This window comes from Coenobita brevimanus, chromosome 63 (genome assembly GCF_032717465.1).
Source record: "Coenobita brevimanus isolate Jiangsu-jjx chromosome 63, ASM3271746v2, whole genome shotgun sequence".
NCBI classification, from domain to species: Eukaryota; Metazoa; Arthropoda; class Malacostraca; order Decapoda; family Coenobitidae; genus Coenobita; species Coenobita brevimanus.
This window is the reverse complement of record NC_137016.1, coordinates 37,873,454-37,898,324: the sequence shown is the minus strand read 5'-3', so window position 1 is coordinate 37,898,324 and position 24,871 is coordinate 37,873,454. Positions and strand designations below refer to the sequence as shown.

The following is a 24,871-nucleotide window of genomic DNA, read 5'->3' as shown; positions in this document are numbered from 1 at the left end:
CTCTCTCCCCTCACCCATCCCTCCCTCTGATCTGATTTTCCCCTCACTCCCCCTTTCCCTTTAACTTCCCTCCCTCTCCCCTCCCCTCTGTCCTCTTCCCCTTCTTCATTTTTTGTCTCTTCATCACCTAGAAAGGATCATAAGTTCTGTGTGGTCTGCAAAACTATGTAACTACACATTAATTCTAGCTGCTATTCTCTCTCTCTCTCTCTCGCTCTCTCTCCTTCCCCTTATCTCCTTAAAGCCCTGTTCTTCCTCCCCCTCCACCTCTCCCCTCACCCCCTTACCTAAGCCTAACACATACCTATTATCTCCCTCCCTCCCCTCCCCAACCCATCTCTTTTCTCCCCCGCGACCCCCCCTCCCTCCCCTCACATCTCTTCTTCCTCCCCCTCCATCTCTTCCCTCTCCTGTCCTTCCCCTCCTTCCCCTCACAGCCCTCTTCTCTTTCCTCCCCCTCTCTCTCTCCCCTCACCCCCTTCCATAGAACTCGCGTATCTGTTATCACTTCCCTCCGTCTCTCCCCACCCCATCCCCTATCTCTTCATCCCCTTTCTACCCTATGACCCCTCCCCTTCCTTCTCCTCCCTATTGCTTACCTCCCCTCTTCTCCCCTTCCCATAAGCCTATCTTATATAACCAATCTCCTCTCCTCTCTCCATGCCATTCCTTTTCCTCCTCTTCGACCCCCCTCCCCCCTCACACACACACACACACACACACACACACACACACACACACACCTGAGCCCCATATTACAAGTGGTATCATTTCCTCCCTCCAATAACCTTTATTTTATTGTTTTATTCTTCCAGACGGTTTTCTTCATCTAGGGGCCACCTATGCAGAGTAAATCGCTAAGGAAGAGGTGTTACGAAGCCTCTTATGGCACCTGGAACCCTTGTCTCTTCCTCTCACTCCATCTCAGAGCAGTTCACGTTCCTATTACCACTGCCGTCTCATCGTTATCACTTCCTTTTACCTGTTGTGAGCCTTATCAGCTTGTGTGTGTGTGTGTGTGTGTGTGTGTGTGTGTGTGTGTGTGTGTGTGCGTGTGTGTGTGCGCTTCTCCTCCTATAATACAACTAAATAACTAGGAGCGCTTGTGTACGTATGCACATGTGTACAAGATGATTATGTTTTGGGCTCATTTGTCTGTCTACTGTATCTATTATTATGTGTCGTGCCTGTTTGTCTGTCTATTTATCTCTATCTATCTCTTTCTGTGTCTGTCTGTCTATTTTATCTATCTATCTCTCTGTCTGCGTCTGTCTGTCTATTTTATCTCTATCTGTCTCTCTGTCTGCGTCTGTCTGTCTATTTTATCTCTATCTATCTGTCTGTTTCTGTGCATCTGTCTGTCTATCTATTTATCTCTGTCTGTTTCTGTGTGTCTGTCTGTCTGTTAGTAATATAATGGGAGAAACGTTAGATGGATTTGCACAAGATTTGGAATACTGAGCACACTATCAGGGGAACAAGAACGTGCGAAAAAGGTCAAAGGTCAAGGTCATAAAACTAATGGAGAGAGGGATGGTCCATGTGCTGTCTGTCTGTCTCGTATTTATCCCGTAACACCTCTTCCTATGCGATTTATTTTGGACATTCTTCCACAGTATCCTTTGTTATTGACGAACTCTGTTGATATTAAAGTCACATAAGAAAACTTTATGATGTAAAAAGGAAAAAAAAAATCTCTAAGAAAAACACTTTATGTCCCTATGATGTGTGTGTGTGTGTAAGCCGGTGCATACATACATACAATATCCACATACATTAAACATACATACACTGTACACACATTATACGTACATACACACTATATACATACACAATACAGAATAACAGAGGGGGTTGATCAACTTTTAACTTTTTTTTTGGGGGGGAGGGTTGGACATTTTTTTGGGGGGGAGGAGGGTTGGACAGGTGTGTGTGTGTGTGTGTGCGTGTGTGTGTGTGTGCTTGGGATTAGGACAGCGGTTTCCGGTTGGCTTGTCTTGTAAGGCCTGTCGGAAGCTCTGATAACCCTCGTCTGTCAGTGCACTAGTGCTAGGGAAACCCGACAGGAAATTCCTACTGTCACACGTCTTATTATTTGACCCAGTTTGGAAAAATACGTAGGAATCAACTACTCTGTCTTTGTCTGCCCCCCCCCACCTTCTCTCTCTCTCTCTCGTTTCTAAATATAAGGTTGTTGCATTAGCTGAATGAATATTTCGTATTATCCTCAATTCTTCTGTGTAAATTCCATGTTTACGCCTTTACAACACTGACTAATACTATATGCAAATTACAGTCGTATTACAGGTGACGTGGTGTTAATTTGTCCTGACCTGTCAAGCTAGGTCACTCGATCGTCTCAGTTCCACTAATCCATTTGTTAACTTTATGAACCACGTAAGCTGTCAATATTATACTTTTTACCACCATCCGATACATTTATGCATGTCTGACACTTGTACTTACCAGGTGAAGCTAAATCTCCGTTCATGGTGAGAACGTCAAGTTAACCACTTCCACAGAGAATTCTCCTACCACCCACCCTCCAACGCACTTGTGTTTACACTGTGGGATCAAGTGCACTGCCAGTCTCGTCAAAGTTATCGTACCTGTATCTTGTGGAAATATTTATTTAGCGTTTACTTTATATGCCGTCATGTCTGTGCGTTCGTTTTGTCTCTATTTCGATGATGATCTTTTTCAAGTTTGATTATAGTGCTTGCTTATGTTTTTTTGCTTGTGAATCGTGCGTGCTATAGATCGCTAAGTATAGCGTTCGTGAATCCGGATATTCGTGCTTTCAATCGTAAAATGAAAATGTTAACTTCTTTATCGAAGCACGGTCATATATTATCTGAAAAGACGTATGATTATGCTGAATCTGAGTACGGTAGGAAAAAATTTATATGATACATTCATATAGCATCTCTGTTAACGCGATACAAATTTCCTGAGAAGAACGATCTCCAATACGTTCGCGAGCATCCATGCTATTGCGTCACGCGACAGAGCGATATTGACCAATCACAAGACGTCCATTTGCCTACCAAGGCTGATTGTCAACTACCCTCGTATATTCGTTTATCACCTTTAGATTTATGATTATATAACGCTAAAAATAATTATTCGTTTATTCCAACGCGTTTACAAGGAAAATGCTACCGGTTGGAAAGTTTACAAGGAAAATTATATTATTTATTTACCAAGTACTAAGTGTTGCTGTCCAGTGCATACCGCCATGTTGTTTTTCCTCGACATGAAGCGGGAAGCGGCCGAATTTTGTCAAAATAATGGAAAATTTCAACGAATCTAGTGAGGTTTGTCAGTTATATTTGGTTTGACAAAAATCACAGGAATTCAGAGATGGGAAAACTTCAGCTCCCTGTGTGAAATGTGTAATGGCTGCAGTAATGGCGCTGGAAAATATCGACATGTTTTCGTCGGTGGTCTGAGGCGCAGTAGCGTCGGGTGTGAGGCCGCGCCAAGTTTGAAATATGCTGCAATATCTGCCTTTTTGTGCTAATGCCTTAACTGACGAGCACTGTGTTGGTTTATTTTGTAATTAGCAATGAATTTATATCAGTTATCCTCCTTATAATTGTTGCCTGATCGCAAGTTGATGCATTTTCAGCCCTAGAGAGTCCTTGCTTGAGCACGCTTGAAGGATGTTTTCTGAAATTTTTGGCAGTATCGTAACGTGGTGCCATCACTTTCATGAAATAAATAAATTTTTACCTTTAAAAGGGATGTCTAGTGAAGTATAGATACTAGGAGTGCATAGGGTTTTTGGAGGCAGACTCTAGCTCCCACTTGTTGAAGAAGAGGGAGAAGTAATTCCTTGGTAAACTTGGCAGCATGATCATCAGATTGGTCAGTTTATGCTTTTGTACAACCATTTCCAGTTGCTAGTCAGTATGGTTTCACATTATACTAAATATTCATTTGCATTTAAATGGATATGGATAACAGTGAGATTTAACCTACAGTGTACCATAGGCAGGATGAGGAAGGAGTGGACAGGACCAGTTACTTATATGAAATTTGTCACATTACCCTTTGAAACTAGTGGGATTCAGCTGTCTTTTAATAGAAATCTAATGTTATGGATTAAAAAAATCTTAAGGACAGTACATTAATGGATTTTTAGATAAAGGAGACATAGGATCACCTCAAACATTAGCAAAAATTTTCACCTAACTGAATTGATTCAATTAATTCATAAATGTTTACAGAAGTGCATTTTATGGGTAAGAACATCCATCAGTAAACAAGGAAACTAAGATTACCCGGTACACGAGGTATAGCTCAAGATAAGTTTGGTTTGGGGTAATCCATAAGATGTAGGACCGCCTCATAAAGAAAAAAAAAAAATCCCTACCTTTGAACTGATTCTGTCACTAGTGCACAGAAGTTCATTTTTGAGTATGAAGAGGATTCATCAATAACATGGAAAATATCATTTCATAAGTGATAGATTAGGATGTTTGGTTAGGTTAGCGTAGAATTAGTTAGGTTAGAACAAAATAGGTTAGTTTAGGATAAACTAAGTTGAGTCATGAAAATTTAGGTTAGACTTGGAGAAAGGGCACTGATGAGGGTAATTTCATTCAAAAATGGCGTTCTAAGGTAGCAGCTGTCTTCACGCACCACAAGATGGTGAGATGGTGTTGGTCTGTAAACAAATCTCACTTTTTAAAAATACTTTTCACCACTTAAAAAAAAAATAGTTGAAACTTGAAAACTCAATCAGACTATATATACCGGTATATATATATATATATATATATATATATATATATATATATATGATGAGAGAGAGAAGAGAGAGGTATATGTGAGCAGGAGAAGGGAGGTTAAGAGACTGGTGAAGGAGAGTAAGAAGAAAGTGGATGAAGAGTTTGGGAGGAATCTGAGTGTGAAATGGAGGGAGAGTAAGAAATTGTTTTGGAAGGAGGTAAAGAAAGTAAGGCAGTGTGAAAGGGGAAATAGTAGGGGAGTGAAAGATAGGAATAATAGATTGTTGGTGGAGAAGAGAGAGAAATTGAGGAGATGGAAGGAGCACTTTGAGGATTTGTTGAAGGTAGAGAGTGAGAGCAGTGTGAGTATAAGTGGTTGGGGAATGGCTGGGAGAAGAAGAGATGAGAGGAGGGAGGAAGAGATCAGTAGGTCGGAAGTAGTGGAAGCGATGAAGAAGATTAAGCTGGGAAAGGCCCCAGGAATTGATGGAGTGTGTGGTGAAATGCTTAGGTATGGGGGTGAGATTGTTGTGGAGTGGATATGGAAGTTGTGTAGATCGGCTTGGGAAGAGGGAAGGGTTCCAGAGGACTGGAAATCAGGTATAATTGTTCCTCTGTACAAAGGAAAAGGGGAGAGAGAAGTATGTGGTAACCATAGGGGTATTTGCCTTCTTAGTGTGACTGGTAAAATATATGGTAGAATACTCATTGACAGGGTGAGGCATATGACAGAGGAGCTAGTTGGAGAAGAACAAGGGGGATTTAGGAAGGGAAAAGGGTGTGTAGATCAGATATTTGTTCTAAGATGTTTAGTGGAGAAGTATCTAGAGAAGGGAAGGAAAGTGTACGCTGCCTTCATGGACTTGGAGAAAGCTTATGACAGAATAGATAGGAAAGGTATGTGGAAGGTATTAAGAATATATGGAGTGGAGGGGAAATTGTTGAGTGCTGTGAAGAGTATGTACGAGGGAGCTAGGGCTACGGTGCGAGTGGATGGAGAGCTGAGTGAGTTCTTTGATCTCAATGTGGGACTGAAACAGGGGTGTGTAATGTCTCCATGGCTGTTTAATATATATATGGATGGGGTCGTAAAGGAGGTACAAGGTAGGGCAGTGGATGTCGGGGTGGCCCTAATGAATGAGGGTGATATTTGGAAGCTTACGGTGTTGCTGTTTGCTGATGATACAGTATTGTTGAGTGAAGATGAATGGGAGTTGCAAAGGTTTGGTGAATGAATTTGGGACAGTGTGTAGGAGGAGGAAGCTGAAAGTTAATGTAAACAAAAGTAAAGTTATGGTGTTTGAGAGGAATGAAGTCACAGAGTGTGCAGTGAGGTTGGATGGTGAGGATATGGAGAATGTGAGTGCATTCAAGTACTTGGGTAGTGTGATGAGTAAGGATGGAACTTTGGGGGATGAAGTACGTGAAAGGGTACAGCAGGGAAGGAAGGTTGTTGGCACACTGAAAGCAGTGATGAGAAATAGGGAGGTGAGTATGGAAGTTAAGAAGTCACTGCATGATGGTATTGTGATCCCTACCCTGACGTATGGAAGCGAGGCGTGGACCTTGCAAGAGGGGAACAAGTCAAGAGTGAGAGCAGTGGAAATGAGTTACTTGAGAGGAGCATGTGGAGTGACATGGAGGGACAGGTTGACGAATGAAGAAGTGAAGGAACGTTGTGGGGTAGATGTGGATGTGGTTGAAAGATTAGGAGAAATACACTGAGGTGGTTTGGACATGTGGAGAGGATGGAGAATGAAAGACTGACTAAGAGGGTGTATGTAGGTGAGGTGGAGGGAGGGAGAGGGAGGGGTAGACCGAGGATGAGGTGGAGGGATGGAGTTGAGAGGTATATGAGGGAGGGGGGGGTGAGTTGGGGGGAGGGGAGTCAAATGGTGGGTGACAGAGTGACTTGGAGGCGTTTTGTCTGCGGCCACCCTTTGCGGGATTAGGGCGTCGGGCTATAGATAGATAGATAGACGTATATATATATATATATAGGCCTATATAAAGAATCCCATGAAGAGCTAAGGGATGGGAAAAACAGTCTATCTATCTATCTATTGCCAGATGCCATAATCCCATAAGGGGTGGCCGTTTGACTTTGAGTTATTTGTTTTACGGGGAGGGGCACTAACCCTCCACCAACCCACTTGTTGACACGTAGGGAGCATGTATGGTAAAACAGAACACTGCAAAATAAGGTGTTTCCATGTTCCTGTAAGGATTACCTGGTTAGGTTAACATACAATGGGGAAGGTTAGGATAAGTATAATTGGGTTGTTGCAAAAATTTTGGTTGGTTTGGATAAATAGGTGCTGATAAGGATAATATTTAAAAATGATGCTCTTAGATGGTGATCTGTCTGTCTTCATGCATCACAAGGTGGCATCCATATGTCTTTGGCATTGTTAGGGATTGCAAACTCCACTTTTTAACACTTAACCTGATTGCTGCGATGTATATCATATGATGGAAAACTTATAGGTGCAATGTACATCATATGAGCAAGCTTTTTTTTTTTTTTTTTTTTTTTTTTTTCCCCAACTGTAGATCAACATACCGGTATTTCTCCTATATGTTCTCATTACAGTACTTCACCACAGCTGAACTGAGGTAAAATAATAATGAACTTAGGCCAATATTTGCTTTTCCTGTGCTTTTCCATGCACTTTTTCATTTCATACAAGCTAAAAATATATATATTTATTTATTTTATTTTATTTTTTTACCCATGGTGGGGTAGACCAGGAAATCTAATGCCACAGTTGTTGGGTTAAAAGTAATAAAAATGTTAAATCTTGAAGACAGAAAATACTTAAAAGAATCCCATGAAGAGGTAAGGTAAAGAAAAAAACAAAATTGCAAAATAAGGTAGTCTTATGGCTCCTTAAAGATTATCAGTGTTTGCTTTTTATGATATACAGTGTATTAATCTGAAACACACACACACACATTTCTGTAATGCTGTATTTCCCTTTGAATATTTGTGCATACATTCAAGTTCCATTTGTAGGATGACGTTTGACTTGGTACCGGTACTGACAGAGTTAGATTAGTTATTATGGACTTGCAAGAGAAATTTATATAGTAAGAGTCTCTTTGGTGCCACCACATGAAGGTGTCCCTCTCCAGCACCAGAATGGGTTAGAAAAAATTTAATATCGGTTTCAATAACTTTGAAGGTAATGCTGAGTAAAAGACATATAATCAGGCAAAGTGAAATTAAAATTAAGCATTGTATTGCTTTTTCTGACAAAGGGAAGTTATACAGTATATGGAACTGGAAGGGTTAGCTGTAGCCTTTAATAGCTAACCTCCTCACTACTAGGTTGTACTTCTAAGAAGAACGATGTTCTGTAGTCAGCATTGAGAATTAAATATTTGGGAAATAAAACAGCTTCTGATTAGTAGTTCTATAGGCAGTGGTGGTAGTAGTACAGTAGTAGTAGTAGAAGTTCCTTTCCATCTCCACGAGTGTGAACTCGTTAGACTTCAGGAAGCTGTTTGTCTTGCAATCAACCATCCTCTTTTCCGAGGGTAGAGAGGGAGTTGAGGGACATTTACATAACTGAACAGCAGAGGTGACCTATATAAGTACCACTGCGAGATGATGATCTCTGTCACCATATCATTTGAGTAAGGTTGTTTAACATATTTTTATATCTAGCTAACCAAATGAACACCCTTTATGACTACTGATGATGGGAGAGGTATACATTCTTCTGGTATGGTGTGCCTTTATAGTTTATTATTTTTAGGTGAGTGAAGGTGCAACATCAGTGATGGCAGGAGATGAGGAGGACACCATGGAGTCCCCAGCACTACTAGGAGGCCAGATGGTTATATCTGGGACTAAGGACTCAACTGGTGATGGTCAGCAAGTGATCATGACTCAAGCTGAGGCTGTTGTCATAGATGGAAGACAGGTGATAGATGGAGCACAGGTGGTGATGGAGGAAGGTGCGGCCATCATTGATGGCTCCCACGTGATAATGGAAGAGTCCCAGGTGGTGATGGACGGGTCGCAGGTGGTGATCAAGGAGTCTCACCATGATGCCATACCAGTTAGTGAGTCCGGAGTGATGATGGAAGATTCACAGGCAATGATGGAAGAAGGTGGTGGGTCAGGGGAGTTCAGGGCATTACAAAATTCCTGCCAGCCTGCCACGACCAATGACCCGGTCATCATAAAGGAGGATGACCTAGAAAATGGGCAGTATGGGCATAATGAGCAGATCTTAGGGCTGGTGCATCATGGTGGTGGTGAGGAGATTACCAAGGAAGAGAGTATGATGGCAGAAGAAAGTGACCTTGACCCCAGCTCAGGCGAGATGCTGTTAAGAAACTTGGTGAATGAGACCTTCCACTCCTCGGCCAACACTATCACCTCCACCCAGCACTCCGATAACATCATCGTCACAACCAGCACCATCAACACAACCCATGGAGGCCATCACTCATCCCTCACTACTCCCACCCTTGTACAGCGTGGAGTGGTGAGCAACAATGTAACGATGGGTGGAGTTTCTACCATCAGCAACACACCTACTAAAATCGTTGTGCAGACTAACCAGGCATCCCCAGTCAAGGCCAACCAGGGTCACTTTTTGATTCAGGTTGGAGGGACCCCTGTAAGTGTGGCACAACCCCAGCTCATCTCCACAGGGAGCAAGAACCACATTGTGATTAAAGCAGGAGCCAGCCAGACCAGCATGCAGGGGACAGCATTAACTACCAGGCATCAGGAGGAGGGTGAAGGGGGACTGGCTCCTGGGAATATTTTTCGTGTGATCATCCCAGAGGGCACCACCAAGTACACAAAGACCACAGCTACCTCTGCCACCGTGGGACAAAACGAACCTGTCAGGAAACACGTACAAATCAACTTGTCAGACGGCACGTTGAAAAAACCAGTACGTTATTCCTCACACACCTCACAGACACTAGACGGATATGATGAAGATGATGGTGATGCAGGAGACACTAAAAGGCTCTATGAATGTCCTACTTGTAACAGTAAATTCATGAGGCCTCTATATTTAAGGTATGTCAATATTTTTTCTGTTATTTATTCATTACAGTACCTGTATACCATCTTATTGTCTTATATTTTGATGAAATGTTAACTGCTTTCTTCATACTGAAAGGAAACCACTGTAAATGAATTCTAAATTCACATTTTATCAGACTTTTTACTCATCAGTTGCTTGTTTTCAGTTTAAGTGAATAAATATTATGATTACAGGAAACACATGCGGAGCTGCAAAAAGGAGGAAGTAAAAGTTGAGAAAGCCCCATTGTACATGTGCTCGTTCTGTAAAATGACATTCAAAACTCGACCACAAATATCCCAGCATTTCCTCAAGTGCTACCACAGTCCCTACCGTAAGAAGTCACTTCCAGTCAAGGTCAGTTGCTTGCCTGTGCCACTGGCCATTTATCACAAGTAGCCTATTCTGAAGTTTAGTTTATGCAAGTTGTTTCTTTTATTTTCAGTATAAATTTTGTGGACTTTATTAATCATAGCTACTTTGTGTAATACAGTAGATGCAGTTCATTGTGGTAATATATACTTTGGCCTTCATTAACACATTGAATTTTTGGCCCTGTTGGAATAGATTGGTTTTGTTTATTTTTATTGTTTAGTCATCAGTAAATTAGAGACAAAAAGCCATTTGATGTTCCATCCAGGTTGTATTTAAAAACTTATTAAACAACTTCTGCCTTACTTGGAGTGTGGAATATGTGTATAATGGGTTGTGTTGCTATGCGTTATCATTTACGTGATGGTATAACCTGACTTGATGATTGTTGGCGTGAAGAGGAAAGGAGACGACATAGGTGACGGTGACTTGCCGGCCAAGCGAGGCAAGATGGAAGTGGTGGAGCTGGACCCTGCCCTCGAACAGGCGGTGCAGTTCAGGTGTCAGGTGGGCCAACTGTCTTTTCATACTGATTGTAACCTTCTTGGTGTGATTTATTTAGTACTCGTCCCCAGATTATTTTACTTGGCTTAGGAACCTTGACTGTAGCAAGAACGTTTGGCTGTATCAAGCTTTACGTCATGTGGAGTTGACAAGGATAAATTAAAATATCAGATAGAAATAGTTAATTTTGATTTTTTATGATTTGTACTCTTTCCATTAATGGTGATGGTATACTCTAACCCCATCCTGAGGTAGGAAAAAAAAAAGAAAGATAGAGAGAGAGAGAGATCAGAAACGATGGAGATATGGTATGTCTTATCAGGACTGTGATCGGACATTCAGTAAGGAGCGACAGTACTCCAGCCACATTAAGCGGTGTACCAAGGTGTCCGTCCACGACCTGTCTGGGCCACGTATGGAGGAGAAGGGAGAGGATGATGAGGATGATGATGAGCCGGAGTCACAGGAGGACCCCTTTGCTGACCCCGACCCTTTACCTCCCCGCCGTGGTCGTGGAGCCGGCCGGCGGGGGAGACCTCCAGGCAGAGGTAGCCATGCCACACCGCGGGGACCGGCTAAGGCATCATCACAACTCTTTGAGGGAGGTCAGTATTCAGCATACTGTATTCTGCCTTGTATATTTCAAGGCTACTCATCAACACATCAGCAAATCACAATTAGCCAATGCATCATCAGAGCTTAGTGAAGAAGGTAATGATCAACATTTTAACTGCACATTAATTGTTTTATGTTTTTTATTATGAGGTTGGGAGACATGTTGTATGCTGGAGGTGGGGCTGGAGCTAGCTCTGTGGCTAGGATGAGAAGTGGTTGGAAGAAGTTCAGGGAGCTGTTGCCTCTCTTGACATTGAGAGGACTCTCCCAGCGTGCTAAGGGGTCTTTGTATGCAGTGTGTGTTAGGAGTGTAATGCTGTATGGTAGTGAGACCTGGGCAGTAAAGGAGGAGGATATTCGCAGGCCCAGACGTACAGAAATGACAATGATTAGGTGGATGTGTAGTGCGTCCCTGCGTGCAAGGTCTGGCGGGGCTGGGTTTACGATGGAAGAGTTGAGAGGTAGGATGGGACTGGAGTGTATTGGTGTTGTGATGAGGAGAGGTCGATTGAGATGGTTTGGGCATGTGGAGAGGATGGGGGATGATAAATGGGTGAGGAAGGTGAGAAGTGTTAATATTGGGGGTGGGGTTATGAGGGGTAGACCGAGAAAGACATGGGACAAGGTCATTAAGTGTGACCACAGGGTTAAGGAACTGAACAGGGAGGCTGCAATAGATCGTGCAGCATGGAGAGCCGCCATTAGGTGGCCACGTCCGACGCATGCAAGCATGTTGGAGCCTTTAAAAATGAAACAATATGAAACAAAATGTTGCTTATCAGTTTAGTAGCATATTAAACTTACTTCAAGGCTACTCAGCCATACTTTTCTAGCAATAATTATCATAATTGCAAATCACACTTAGAAAATGGTGCCAGGGTGTCACATATTGCTACAGTAATTTCTCATAATGTGTTAAGGATGTGTTCCAAAGTATAGCATGAATTATTTCTGTACAACCAGTAATATACATTCATTCATTCATCATCATTCATCATCCAATCCTGTGTTGCTCCATGAGGATCCTAGGAGCCTGGGACTAGGGAAGTTGGTCCTGACATTTAAGATAAGAATGACCCGCCTCGTTCATCCCTGAGTGGCATTATGTGAGCAATAAACCCCAACTCCCGTTTGATATAAACCTGCACTGACTAATCTGATTGGAGCACCTTAATTACCCACTAAACCACCAGGTGCTATAATTTGGCTGTGTGGTTACCACTCAGCGTAGTAAATGGATTCCTGGTATACAGGAAATCATTTGGCTTGTCACTCAGTGTAGAGTCACCCATAGACAGAAAGAAGAAAGAGTGAAGGAAAGAATGACAGAAGAGGAAGGATGGAAAGAAGGAAGGAAGAAAGGAAAAGGCAGGCATCTGAGAGCAGCACTGCATTGAGTGAGTGGATGGTGAGTGCCCCCATCAACCAAGCCATAACAAGGAAAATTCATATATGTCAGCTGTATAGGTAGCAATAGAACCTTCAAGGCAGATGTTCTGTAACTTACTGTGTGGATTTGCATGCAAAAAAAAGACCATGCATATTTACAAGGACTTACCCAAGCTCCCAATATTTGTCACGACAGCATATCCAGTTGGGAACTCACGAGGACTCTTGGTGGCTGACAACGAGGGTTTAGTTCGCAGCACCACAGGTCTGGCCCACACCGTCCAGCTCAGTCTTGAGACTGCCAGCCAAGAGGGACAACCACAGCCAACTGCCCTTGTGGCAGACTCTAAGGTATGTTGCTATATCTTACATTGGTATATACAGTATCTGCAGTGTTTTTGTGTGTGTGTGTATGTGTAGGACATGAGGCATGGTGCTGTACAAGATTATACTTGATTAGTATATCGTTGGACCAGTAATACATGGGTTTGTACTGGTTTTTGGCAGACCACATTACCAGTATGTTCCTGTTAATATGTATACCTATTGTCCATCTGTCTGTCTATTGCCAGATGCCATAATCCCGAAGGGGTGGCCATTTGACTTTGAGTTATTGGTTTTATGGGGAGGGGCACTAACCCTCCACCAACCCACTTGTTGACACGTAGGGAGCATGTATGGGTTGGTTATATGGTTACCACCCAGCATTGTAAATGGTTTCTTGGCTTACAGGAAACCATTTGGCTTGTCACTCAATGTAAAGCCACCTGTAAAGGAAAGAAGAGCAATAAGAAGTGACAGGAAAGATGGGAGATATAGCAAGAGAGGAGGGCAGGCAGAGAAAAAGAATGATAAAGGCTAAAGAAGAAGTAGGGAGCACTACATCAAGTGAATGGATGATTGTCGCCACCACCCACTACCAATGATTTACCTAGTAAAGCCATAATCTTGTAGGTTTACTTTATCTTAGGTAATATGTCTTAGATAGTTTCCCTGTATAGTTCAGTACTTAGGTCTGAAAGGTGTCTCAAGGATTGCCCTTGAAGGAGGGGTGCCACCCATATGTAATTTTTCCCATAAGGTTATGTATTCACAGTATGCGAATTCCTAGTACACGACGTCCTCTGCCGCCCATATAGGCACGTACTAGGGGGTTGTACTGTATTTGGCACAGTAATATCCTCACCTTATTCCTTATGTGTGCATAGTCAGTACTGTATGTATCACTGTTTACATGTACACATCATCGTTTCATCATCATCATCCTGACCTCCAATCCCACCCTAGGGCAGGGTGAGAGTAGCAATGTCCACACAGCCCAAGTTTGCCCACTCCAATGGGCCACGCTTCCATTCACTCATCATTCAAGCTCCCGGAATCCTGGCTCTATCTATCGTACTCAATAATGCATATATATCTATTTACACAATAATGCATTTAAGGGGGGGTATTAATCCACACTGCACTAGGGCCATAGATATACATCCCCCTCTAAAATGCCAGTGATATAGATCTACTGTACGTCCTGCAGCACTGAGAAGTCATTGCATGCAACCAAAGTAAAATGGAAGGTAATAACATTCCTCACTAACTTCAGACATTTTTCTGTTATGCTAACAACACTGACTTAGGAGTGCGGGGGCAAGTAACAGTTTTCACTGGCTCACAGCTGCTCAGCTGTCAGTACCCTTGAAGATTTCGGAGGTTGAGTGGCACCAACCCAACCCGGTTCAACCAACTTTCTGGCTTTGGTGATTACTTTTATTAGTGCCAGGGATCTTATATTGATGTATTAAGCCCATTTAGCCCCCAATCTAGTGTATTCTGGATTAGTTGCCAGACTTTATAAACACAAACTAATTAATGCATGTTTAGTAAGAAAACTATTTTTCAACTTTTTTCTGTTGCGTGGTGATGGTGGAATTTACAGTGAAAATATATGAATATTATAAATCAAAATAATAAAAAATTAGAGCATTTCTGTGTCATTAAAGACAAAAATTTGGATATTATTAACAGTGTGTGATCCTGTATGTATCATTTATCAGTTTGGTGTATCAGTGATACATATTGTATTGGCCAGTCAAATGATTCAGACCCCATAGCAATACACGTGAACCAGTGTTAGTTGCTACTGTACTGACATATCCTACTTAAATAATCCCTTTTTTTCCTTCTGGCAGAACAGTAAATGAAAGAGTTTGATTTAAAAAAAATGGTGAACCATTTACCCCAAGAGCTGGCAATACCTATTTAGATGTTCCATTAAATGAGTTAAGAAGCAAATTTTTTGTCATTGCAAAACTATCACATTAACCCTGATAAGAGCATTATCTTCCATGGGAGAATAGTAGATGGAAGAGAGTGGTGAATGAAAATAGATTTAGAAAATATACTCTGACAATATTCATTTCCATTTTTCCTTAGCAGGTTCTTGGATGTAGAAAGGCATCATTAGTGGTATTGTATAATATGAAGGATCTTTGAGTTACCAATGTCTTGATGTGTTCCATAGGGTGTTCGAGGGCGAGGGCGTCCGCCTCATGCGTGGTCGTTGGTGTGTGGGCTCTGCCAGAAGATGTTCATCACTAAGGCTGCTCTGGCACATCATGTTATCTCAGAACATGGCGCTGACCTCCAACATGCTCACCGGGTCCTCCAGGGCAAGGTTAATGGCACAGAAAATATTTTCAGGTGAGGTTTAAAGGAGAAACCAGCTGTTCAGTTCCTTTTTGCTTGCATTCTAGAACTTACCTCACCCCATCTTCAGGTGGGAAAAAGAGGTTGGGATGATGGTGATAGTGATGCTTAGTAGCAGGAGATGCAACCTCAGGCTCATCTTAAATGTTAACCCTGTGGACTGCATACTTAAACTGCTCTTCTCCTGTAGTTAACCATCTTCCTTGCAGGGTTAGAGAAGTAGTTTAGGGACATTTGTATAACAAGGCAGGTGAGTTGCCTAGTTATATCAGTGCCACCATATGAAGGCATCCCTCTTCATCAGATTGATTAGCTGCAGTCATTTGCCTTTGTCCATGCAGGTGCCCTGTGTGTAGCCTAAACTATGAGGCAGAGGAAACGTTCTTGGAGCACATCGTCCTGCAGCACACGGCCCGGCTCCAGGAAACTTTTACACGACTCCAGGGACAGGTACATTACCCAACCTGGAATCATCCTTAAGGCTGCATCCACATCAAATGCTTTCTGGCATGGGTGGGAAATCTGCATCATTGTAATACTAAGAAGTTCTTGCCTGCATCTGCTGTCATTCAGTGGGGCATCTTGCATGGGCTACAGTGTTATGAAACTCCTTCCTATGCCAACTAACATCTGGGTTGGATGTGACATAGCCTAACCCCTTAATCTCATCGGTCCAATGGCTTATTTGTTTTATTTTATTCTTGCTACCTTCAGGCTATTATTATATAGCGTAGGTGAGACTTTTTGAACATGAGTTGTTAGATAGAGCATTCAGTAAGACCTTCACTGTTAGAAGTCATTCTTAAATGTGGAGGTAGCAAGAATTAAAAAGGAAAATTATCATGAGAATTAAGGAGTTATGCTAAAATATGCCTCTTAAGCTGAATATACTGTAATTTTTTGAAGATATGATAATTAAAGTGTGTCTTTGGATTGAAGGTATTAATTGAGGTGTTGAGAAAACAGGGGCAAATTAGCCAAGATCAAGATTAGAGAAAATAAGATCTGAAGTTTATGCATTTCAGGCCCACAAGTTTTTGACCATTTGAATAAGTTAAAAGTGTTAGTAAGGTAAAGGCAGACAAACCAAACCATTCCTTGCTGTAAGATAGAGAAAACAATGATGTAAAAGTCAGTATTTTGTTCGAGTGGTGAATTCACCCATTTCTTTACTCAAAGCCTCTATTCATTGTGCTAATGAAACATCTTTTATTGAAAGGACTTGCTTGATATCCACAGACAGCAACATATGTGTGTTCTCTGTGCTCACTGGTGCTGTTGACAAGGAATCTGCTCGTGGAACATCTCAGTCTGACGCATTTAGAGGAGCTTGAAACTCAGGCACGCGCAGATAGCACACACGTGGAAATACCCAGCAAGACATTACCTGTGCGCAGGAGAAAGGCAGTGGAGGGAGAGCCAGAGGAGGAGGAGGAAGAAGAAGAAATTTTGGAGGATATGGAAGAAGGGGATAAAACCACTCAGCAAGATAGTCAAGGTGTGTGTGTGTGTGTGTGTTTATTTTAGTTGGTTATGGCTCTCCAACTGCATGAGGCTTGCAAAGGTTTCCATCCAGAGGTGGTTGGGGTTTATTGCCCAGATAATTCCACTCGGGGGCAAGTGAAACTGGTCTTCCCTGACTTAAATATTGAGACAGAGTAGCTGAGCCCTGGGCCCTTGTGCTCCTGATGGGGCAGGAGCAGATTGGATGATGGATTGATGAATATCACCTCATGTATGAAGAAAGAGAGAAGAAACTCATCATATTTCTCTAGCATTTGTACTCTCTCATTCCATCTTTTCTAGATCCTGCCTCACCCCATTCCTAGGTGGAAAATATATATATATATATATAAAATGATTATTATTTTTTTTCCCCATAATACAGTAGTCTTGGCTCACTAACTGTCCTACGTAGTTTTCATTGTTCATTAATTTAGAATATATTTTATCTTAAACAAGTTATCCATTGAGTATTGAAGAATCTTAACCCTTGCCAAGCTGCAAACCTTAGTCAGTGGAGGTCTGCATGGCCCTAGCTGCAAGCCTCATTAGTTACAATTTACATTGGTTGTAAAACCATGACACAGGATGTAAACTGCGTTACAGAGAATCATCCCAGCAGGGGTAACCCTATATTTTTTTTTTTATACAAGTTTATTTAGCTTGAGAGACTTTAAATTGAAAAAGTTAGATACAGCTTCAATGACTTCAGTATGAGAGTCCTTTTTTAAGCTGAGTAAAATCACATGGAGATAGCAAGATTATAATGCAGAGTGGTTTGTAAATAGTACTCCACTAGAAACTTGCAAGCTATCTTTCTTACGGTATATGGTGCAGGGACAGCTCATTTTGATGGTGTGGGCGTGGGTGTTGCAGTGGGCGTAGGAAATGATTTAATGTTGCCAAGTAGGCATTGATAACAATGACTGAATCATTGCTGCAGCACACAATAAACCGCCCAGTGGGGTGAAAGAGAAGTGCTATGTATGGACCATCCTCTCTATATAATGTGCCAAAGGCATGAGAGGGTAAAGTTTATGGTTCATAAAGAGGTTTGTGAGATTGAATGAATTAATGTTTTCCTTCATAACATTTAGCCATGATACTGTGCAGGGGCTTGAATGGTAACTGAGAGTGTGTGACCTGTTACAGTTAGCTTACCCTTGATTAGTTCTCACCCTCTTCTGTTTTTCATTGCTTTCTTGATCCTGCCTCATCCCATCCTTCCATCCTTAGGCAGAAAAAAAGGTCAGGATAATGATGATTAGGGTAATAGTAGTGGTATTGATGGGGGTGATGGTGATTAGGGTAATGGTAGTGGTATTGGTGGGGATGATGATGATTAGGTTAGTGATGACCATTGTGGTGATCGTGATGATAATGATGATGTGCCCTCAGAATCTTGCAAGGAGGACCATCCTGGGCGCCTGAAGCCAGACCAGAATGATGACACCAGCAGGGAATGTGGCTTTTGTGGGGAAGAAATGGCTTCACAGGAGGACATGGTGAGTATATAGCTAATATTCTCATTAGCTAAGGAGACCTTGCATCACCATGTCCCTTCTAGCTTATTACTATATTCGGTGATTAATATGGTCTTGTTTGCTCTGGAGAATGAGGGACTGACTAGGAGAGTATGTGAGTGAGGTGGAGGGAGAGAAGGCAAGGAAGGGACCATGGGTAAAGTGGAGGCATGGAATGGAGAGATCTATGAGAGTGGGTGTGTGAGTTGGACGAGAGAGAGAGAGAATGTGTGAGTTGGAGGGACACCAGCCAAATGGCAGAGGACAGGGCAATGTGGAGGTGGTTTTTGGGAACCATTACGTGGTTTAGGTGTCTGGCAATGGATAAATGTTATGGAAGGGGAAACATTCAATTTGAGAAGGATTTGTACAGTCATAGTGAAGGGGTTTGACATACCTGGTAGCCGTCATTAATCCCTTCACAGTTATAGTTCCTCCGTAAGTTGAATAAGATCACCTCACAGTAGCAAGAATGTAATGAAAAGTAGTTACCAGATTAAAAAAGTTAAAGTTTACATTTTATTTCCTTTATTATTTTCCATTTTTCAGACTACTGAGGTTGAACAGAGTACCATAAGTCATGGGATAGAAGGCATTACAAATAACTCTATTTCCCTTGTCGTCTGGTAGTGACAAGAATATAAGGAAAATATGTTATCTGGCTGAGAAAGTTAAACTTCACATTTTATTTCCTTTATTAGTTGCTGTTTTCTGACACTGAGGTTTTACACTACATTGAACAAAAATGTGTCATCAGAGTAATGGAGTTACAGGTCGCACCAAATTTTCTCATAAAATTTTATATTTTTGTTCCAATAATCAGGTTGAACATTACATCGAGCACCACGGGGTTGAGACGGATGAAGATGGGTGTTTGTTGGACCTGGGCATTGACGTGGACATCCGCGTGAAGGACACAAAGGGCCTCCTGCAGCTGGCTGATGGACGGATGGATGATAACGTTCCAGAAAAGACTGTCCTTATTCGCAAGAAGCCACGCCAGAGCTGGCAGTGCAAGGTGGGCATTGCATAGATTTCTTGTGCATAAAATATATTTTATTGGAGGTGCCATGCAGCTGTATGTGTGGAGTTAGTGGCAGGGCCTGGGAGAGGGAGGTGTGAATACATGTAGTAGTAAAACATCAGGGTCCAGGCTAAGGTGTGTATTACAAAATAATCTTCAGTGTTACATACTATACTGTAAGTGATATCTTTTCATTCAATAGGATTTTTTTTTTTTTTTTTTTTTTTTTTTTTTTTTTTTTTTAAGGGGGACAGTCCCCACAGCTGAAGGATAGAGGGCCTAGGATGTTTCATAACATTAGGATGCCTAGATGTCTCTCCTGGGCCCTGATTAGTGGGCAGAGCAGATGGGATTGTCATCATGAGTTTTGGCACCTCTCATTGTCTGATAATTATGATAGAGTGGGAGGAGCCATAGAGATGTGGTATAGATACCAGTTCATCCCCTTGGTTGGTTAGGATAGTGGTTGGAGCATATGGGAGTGGCATCACAAGTTTCTCACCTCCCATAGGATGAGAGCTAAGTGAGTGAGGGGTGAGGGAAATGGAGGAAATGGGTAAGGGAGGCAGATGGGGAGATGGGTTTAGGAGGTAATAGGGATGGGGTCAAGGGGGGTAGAAAGAGAGATGGGATCAGGGAGGTAGAAGGAGGGATGGGGTCTGGATAGTAGAAGGAGGGATGGTGTCAGGGAGGTAGAAGGAGAGGGTCAGGAAGGTAGAGGAAGGGATGGGATCAGGGAGTCAAGGGACAGTTGGAGTGAGGGAGGCAGGAAGAGAATGGGTTGAGGATACAAGCATTTTCATATCATAGGTTATTCAGATCCAGTCCTGGAGACTACCTTATGTTGGTAGTCTTTTAACCAGATGCAGCCTTGCAGAATTCATGGTAGTAGTTTTAGAGAGTATCCATATCAGTAATTTCAGGAAGACCAGTGCATGAAAACTTGTGTTCCTTCTTGTACGACTGTAGAAGTAGGTAATTAGTTCTGAGTAAGGCGTACTTATTTTCATGAGTTGTTTAGTGCATGTATGGTTTATGTATAATGATCATCCATTTCTTTTTGTCAGGAGTGTCAACAAGTGTTCTCAAAGCACACAGACTTTTTAAAGCACGTGCGTGAGGTCTGTACGGAGGTCAGCCCCAGCAACAAGCCGTCTGTACCCCGAGGTGGCAACTTCAAATGTCAGGAGCCAGGATGCAGCCACCTCTCTTTCTACCAGGTCAGTGTGTCTGATAGTTTTGATATTTATAATAAATTTAGAGGTAGAATTGACAGGTGCATTGAAAGTTACATTTTTGAAAGCCTTTTTTTCACCCATTGTAGCAACTCACAGCTTCAGCACTGCTGTTGTACCACCAACAAATAGCATGTATGTGTTTTTTGATGGCCATCTTCCCTTACACTCTTCATCTCATATCTAGGCCTTCAGATTTTAATGCAAAGGTTTCGTCTAGACCTGCTGCCATACAAGACTAGTGAGTCTATCATACCATCCTGACTTGTCTGTACTGTAATATGTAGATCCTGACCTAATTATTCATTATGTTTACCCATGATATTACCAAGCCCTACTATTTTTTAGCTTGTCATATCCTTCATCACCTGTGTTTGTTTTTTCTCAGTTGGATTGTCCAAATTCCCAAGAAATGAGTAAATATTGAGAGAAGTACTGATAACATTCACCAGCTTCCTGTCACAGTTTTGAGATGGAGGCAAATAGGCGAGCCACGATCTTGGCCAGGAGACCCGTACCAATAAAGCCACGATTGTGGGCAGGAAACCTGAAGGGGTTAAATCAACACCATTTTAATCTTGATCCTTAACTCTTGTAGGTAAAGCTGTTGTTCCGTCACATGGAGGAGGTGCACAAGATCATAGTGCCCAAGGAGTTCAAGACATTCAAGAGTCTCAACTTGTTCTACCAGTGGCTGACGGGCGAGGAGAAGAAGTATAATGTGCGCTATATCAGGGACACCACGCGCATTGAGAAGAATGACATGAAACTCATACAAATGGTGTGCCACCGTTTCCACACAGCTAAGGTTTGTGAAATAGATTTACCGTTTTTTTTATGATGATATAAAGAATGGATATCATTATTGGATTGACTCCAGCTGATGTGTATTGTGAAATACATGAGTATGGAAAATTATACATTGTGAGGTAGAGTCATGATTTTGCAGGCTTCGGAGGTTGTTGAATGTGTGTGTGGCCAAATTGATTGAGAAAAGTGTTGATCAGGTCTACCTTGGCTTATTTATTTACTTATTTTTCCACTAGACTGTACCTAACCCCACATTCCATGGATTAAAAAAAAGTTTGTGATTATTATGATAAAGAGTGATTGACTTCAGCAAAATTCTGTGGTAAAGTGACTGGTTGTGCAATTTCCACAGGTCAGGTGTGTAGTGTGTTTGTTTACAAGTCACCTGAACCTGGATTCTACTTTTATGTATTCCTAACCCAATTTCTGAAACACCCATTCTGTGTGTTTTGCCAGCTGCTGGTATATACCTAACACTAAGTTCAAGTTTTGTGTTGAAGCAAGAGGAGAGACGTTTTCTCTCCTTGCAGATTCTAATCACATTCTCTTTGCACAGCACTGTCTTAGGTGTTTTTTAAATAATGGCTCTTTTTCAAGGGCATGGTTTGTAAAACATTCCATTCTGATCCCCAAATCTTGAAGTCCAGTCTCAGGAGATCATTCGATGCCTTCTTTCATATGTCCATTCTACATTCAGATATGATGAAGTTCAGTTTCAGCTACAATTATCAGTATGTACTGTGGGATTCTGGTCTGTTAATGTCTCGAGGACAACAGATCTTCCTGAGTACAAAATATCTCTGATAAGCTGAAAAAAATACTATCATGCTAGCCAGAATAGAATAGATATTTGTCGCTGGTGTAGTTAAGGGGTTAATAATCTTTTATATGACTGTACAAGTCAGTAGTTCCCCATACATTGAGTTACATAACTGTTCTGGTATTGGCTTTTTAGTTGAAGCAGAGAATTTAGATCAGTTTAATTATCATTTTAATCAACAGCCCTGTTACCTAAGAGGGGTGAGTAAGATGCAGATATAGGAATACAAGAACATGACAGAAAAGCTGTCATTGGAGTTGCCTAGTAAAAATCTGTTCACATTTCAGTCCTTCAAGAGTTCTGAACTCCATACTATACTGTAGGCAAGCCATCCAACACATGATGTACTGGTAACTCTGACAACACTATTCCCATGGAAGTATTCCTTGTTGACTGCATTGTTTTATACACATCCATGTCCTGTTTTTTCGTCATTTGCATCCATGATGTCTTTGTATCATTTTTTCCCATATGTGTGTGTGTGTGTGTGTATATATATATATATATATATATATATATATATATATATATATACAGTAATCACTCCAATATCCGACGTAATAGAGCCATAGGTAGGTCCGGATATTGGCTCTGTCCGGATATTGGGCCCCAGCTTATGGACTTGTACTTATGGACCCTAACTCAGAGAAACACCTATACAACTCCCTCTGGACATGCATAGGACCTATTTAAGACCCAAATCACACCAATAAGGCACATAAATGACTGAAATAAATGCAAAAGAAACATAAAATGAGGGTTTAGAAGTAGGTTCTTACAATAATAAACATTCTGGTGACTGGCTCCTGGACTGGTACTTATGGACCCTAACCTAGCCTAACTCAGAAAAACACCTTCCTACTGCACATGCATAGCTCCTAACACCCTATTCACACCAATAAAGGACATTAATGAGTGAAATGAGGTAAGTATAGTATGGAAAAAAAGTACAGTGTGAAACATTCTTATGTCCGGATAGTGGGGATGTTCGGATATTGGGCGTCCGGATATTAGAGTGATTACTGTATATATATATATATATATATATATATATATATATATATATATATATATATATATATATATATATATATATATTACAATATTTTTTTCCCCATATTAGTTAATTAATTTTTTCTAATTAATCAGATATATTTTCCTCCAATATCTTGCAGTTTGATCAGTCTAAGGAGAAAAGAGAGGGTGAGGGCAGTGAGAGTGACTCACCAGCGAAGCAGAAGCGTCGGTGGTTCGTACGGATCCAGCGATCAAGCAACTGTCATGCTCGCATCCATCTCAAGGTTCAATACAATCCTGTCACGGAGGACTATGATGGTGAGACACAGATGGTATACTACCCACAGCACACCCATGCTGAGACAGATCATCCACAAGACCTCATGAACAGAGTCATGGAGCGCCATGCTCGAGACAAGACCAGCTTCCTCTCTCGTAATGGTAACCGCAAGCGCCTTAAGGAAGTACCAGAACTCCAGGTTCGTGGGTCTACAATAAGGGGCAGGGCTGATGCTGAGGTGGTTACTATTGAGGGTGAGGGTGAAGGGGAGGATGGGCATGCTGTGGGAGGGAATGTAGTGGGGCAGTCAGGAGTTAACCTGGAAGAGGGAGCAACACTAACTGTGGACCAGTATATGAAGGAATTCTGTCAGACCCAACTCAAGGGGGAGGTTGAAGGTACCACGCTGGTCGTCTCTGGTGGCAGTGGTGGGAGCGGGACTCAAACTACTGTGCTACATACAGGAGCACGGCATGGGACCCCAACAGTGCTCCTGAGGGGTGATGGTTCAGGTCAGTCCACTGTACTAATGGAGGGAGGAGAACCAGGGACTTATGTAGTACAGGAGGGGGTAGTAGGAGGGGTAAAAGAGGAGGCCACAGAGGAGTATGTCCTCCCAGCTGATGAATCAGAGTGGAATAAACTGTTTGACGTGCTGCGGCTACGGTTGGTGACATCGGAGCTAACTGAACAGGAAAAGGGAGATGGGGAGGGACTGCTTTCATACCAGAATGTTATATCATACCTACCACTAGCTGAGCAGGTCACAATATTCCAGCAACTGTGCGTTCTAACCAATACTGCAATTGAAACTGCTGACTAAAGTTATGGCCTTAAGCAATGCAAAGAATGTGCATATATTTTCTTAAGGAAGTGATGTATGGGTATAAATATTGGTTATTATATGAACCTGTAATTGCCTGTAATTGTTTGATGCCATATCTGCACTGTAAGAAGTTAAGTAAGACATAACAAATCTGTTCAAAGATTTGTATTTTGCTTCAGTGGTTATACTGTACAATACATAAAATATTTCCTTTACAATAGTGAGTTTTGTTTCCAAGCACAATGTCTTATAACCACTTCTTGCACAAATCTTAGGTATGACCAGTCACTAGAGTTTAATCCCCCCCCCCTTTTTTTTTTTTTTTTAATAAATGCCTGAAAGGCACTGCTTGGTCCAGTTGTTGCAGTCCACTCGCTGGCTATACATTGTAAATATTAAGAATATTTTTTGTACCTATATGTATGTTCAGTCGAGTTGAGTTTAGTTAGGCGACAGGGGCCAG

General features: G+C 41.8%; 2 protein-coding genes across 2 annotated transcripts in view; one reads left to right on the top strand and one right to left on the bottom strand.

Moving 5' to 3' along the window:
* LOC145404333 (sterol O-acyltransferase 1) overlaps positions 1-2,500 on the bottom strand; it is a 28,417-nt gene extending 25,917 nt beyond the window's left edge. The window contains exon 1 of the mRNA XM_080275853.1: positions 2,467-2,500. Coding sequence (XP_080131979.1) covers positions 2,467-2,491 — 25 coding nt within the window. The 5' untranslated portion in view covers positions 2,492-2,500. The remainder of the gene's footprint in view (positions 1-2,466) is intronic.
* A 743-nt stretch (positions 2,501-3,243) lies between these two features.
* On the top strand, positions 3,244-24,707 carry LOC145404332 (uncharacterized). Its single transcript, XM_080275852.1, has 14 exons — positions 3,244-3,317; positions 8,498-9,783; positions 9,985-10,147; positions 10,562-10,669; positions 10,989-11,271; positions 12,867-13,021; positions 15,186-15,364; positions 15,712-15,820; positions 16,610-16,868; positions 18,272-18,378; positions 19,220-19,414; positions 20,488-20,640; positions 21,254-21,463; positions 23,461-24,707. Exons 1-14 carry the CDS (start codon positions 3,291-3,293, stop codon positions 24,403-24,405), a joined length of 4,179 nt encoding a protein of 1,392 aa, XP_080131978.1. The 5' UTR covers positions 3,244-3,290; the 3' UTR covers positions 24,406-24,707.
* The last annotated feature ends 164 nt before the right edge of the window (positions 24,708-24,871 follow it).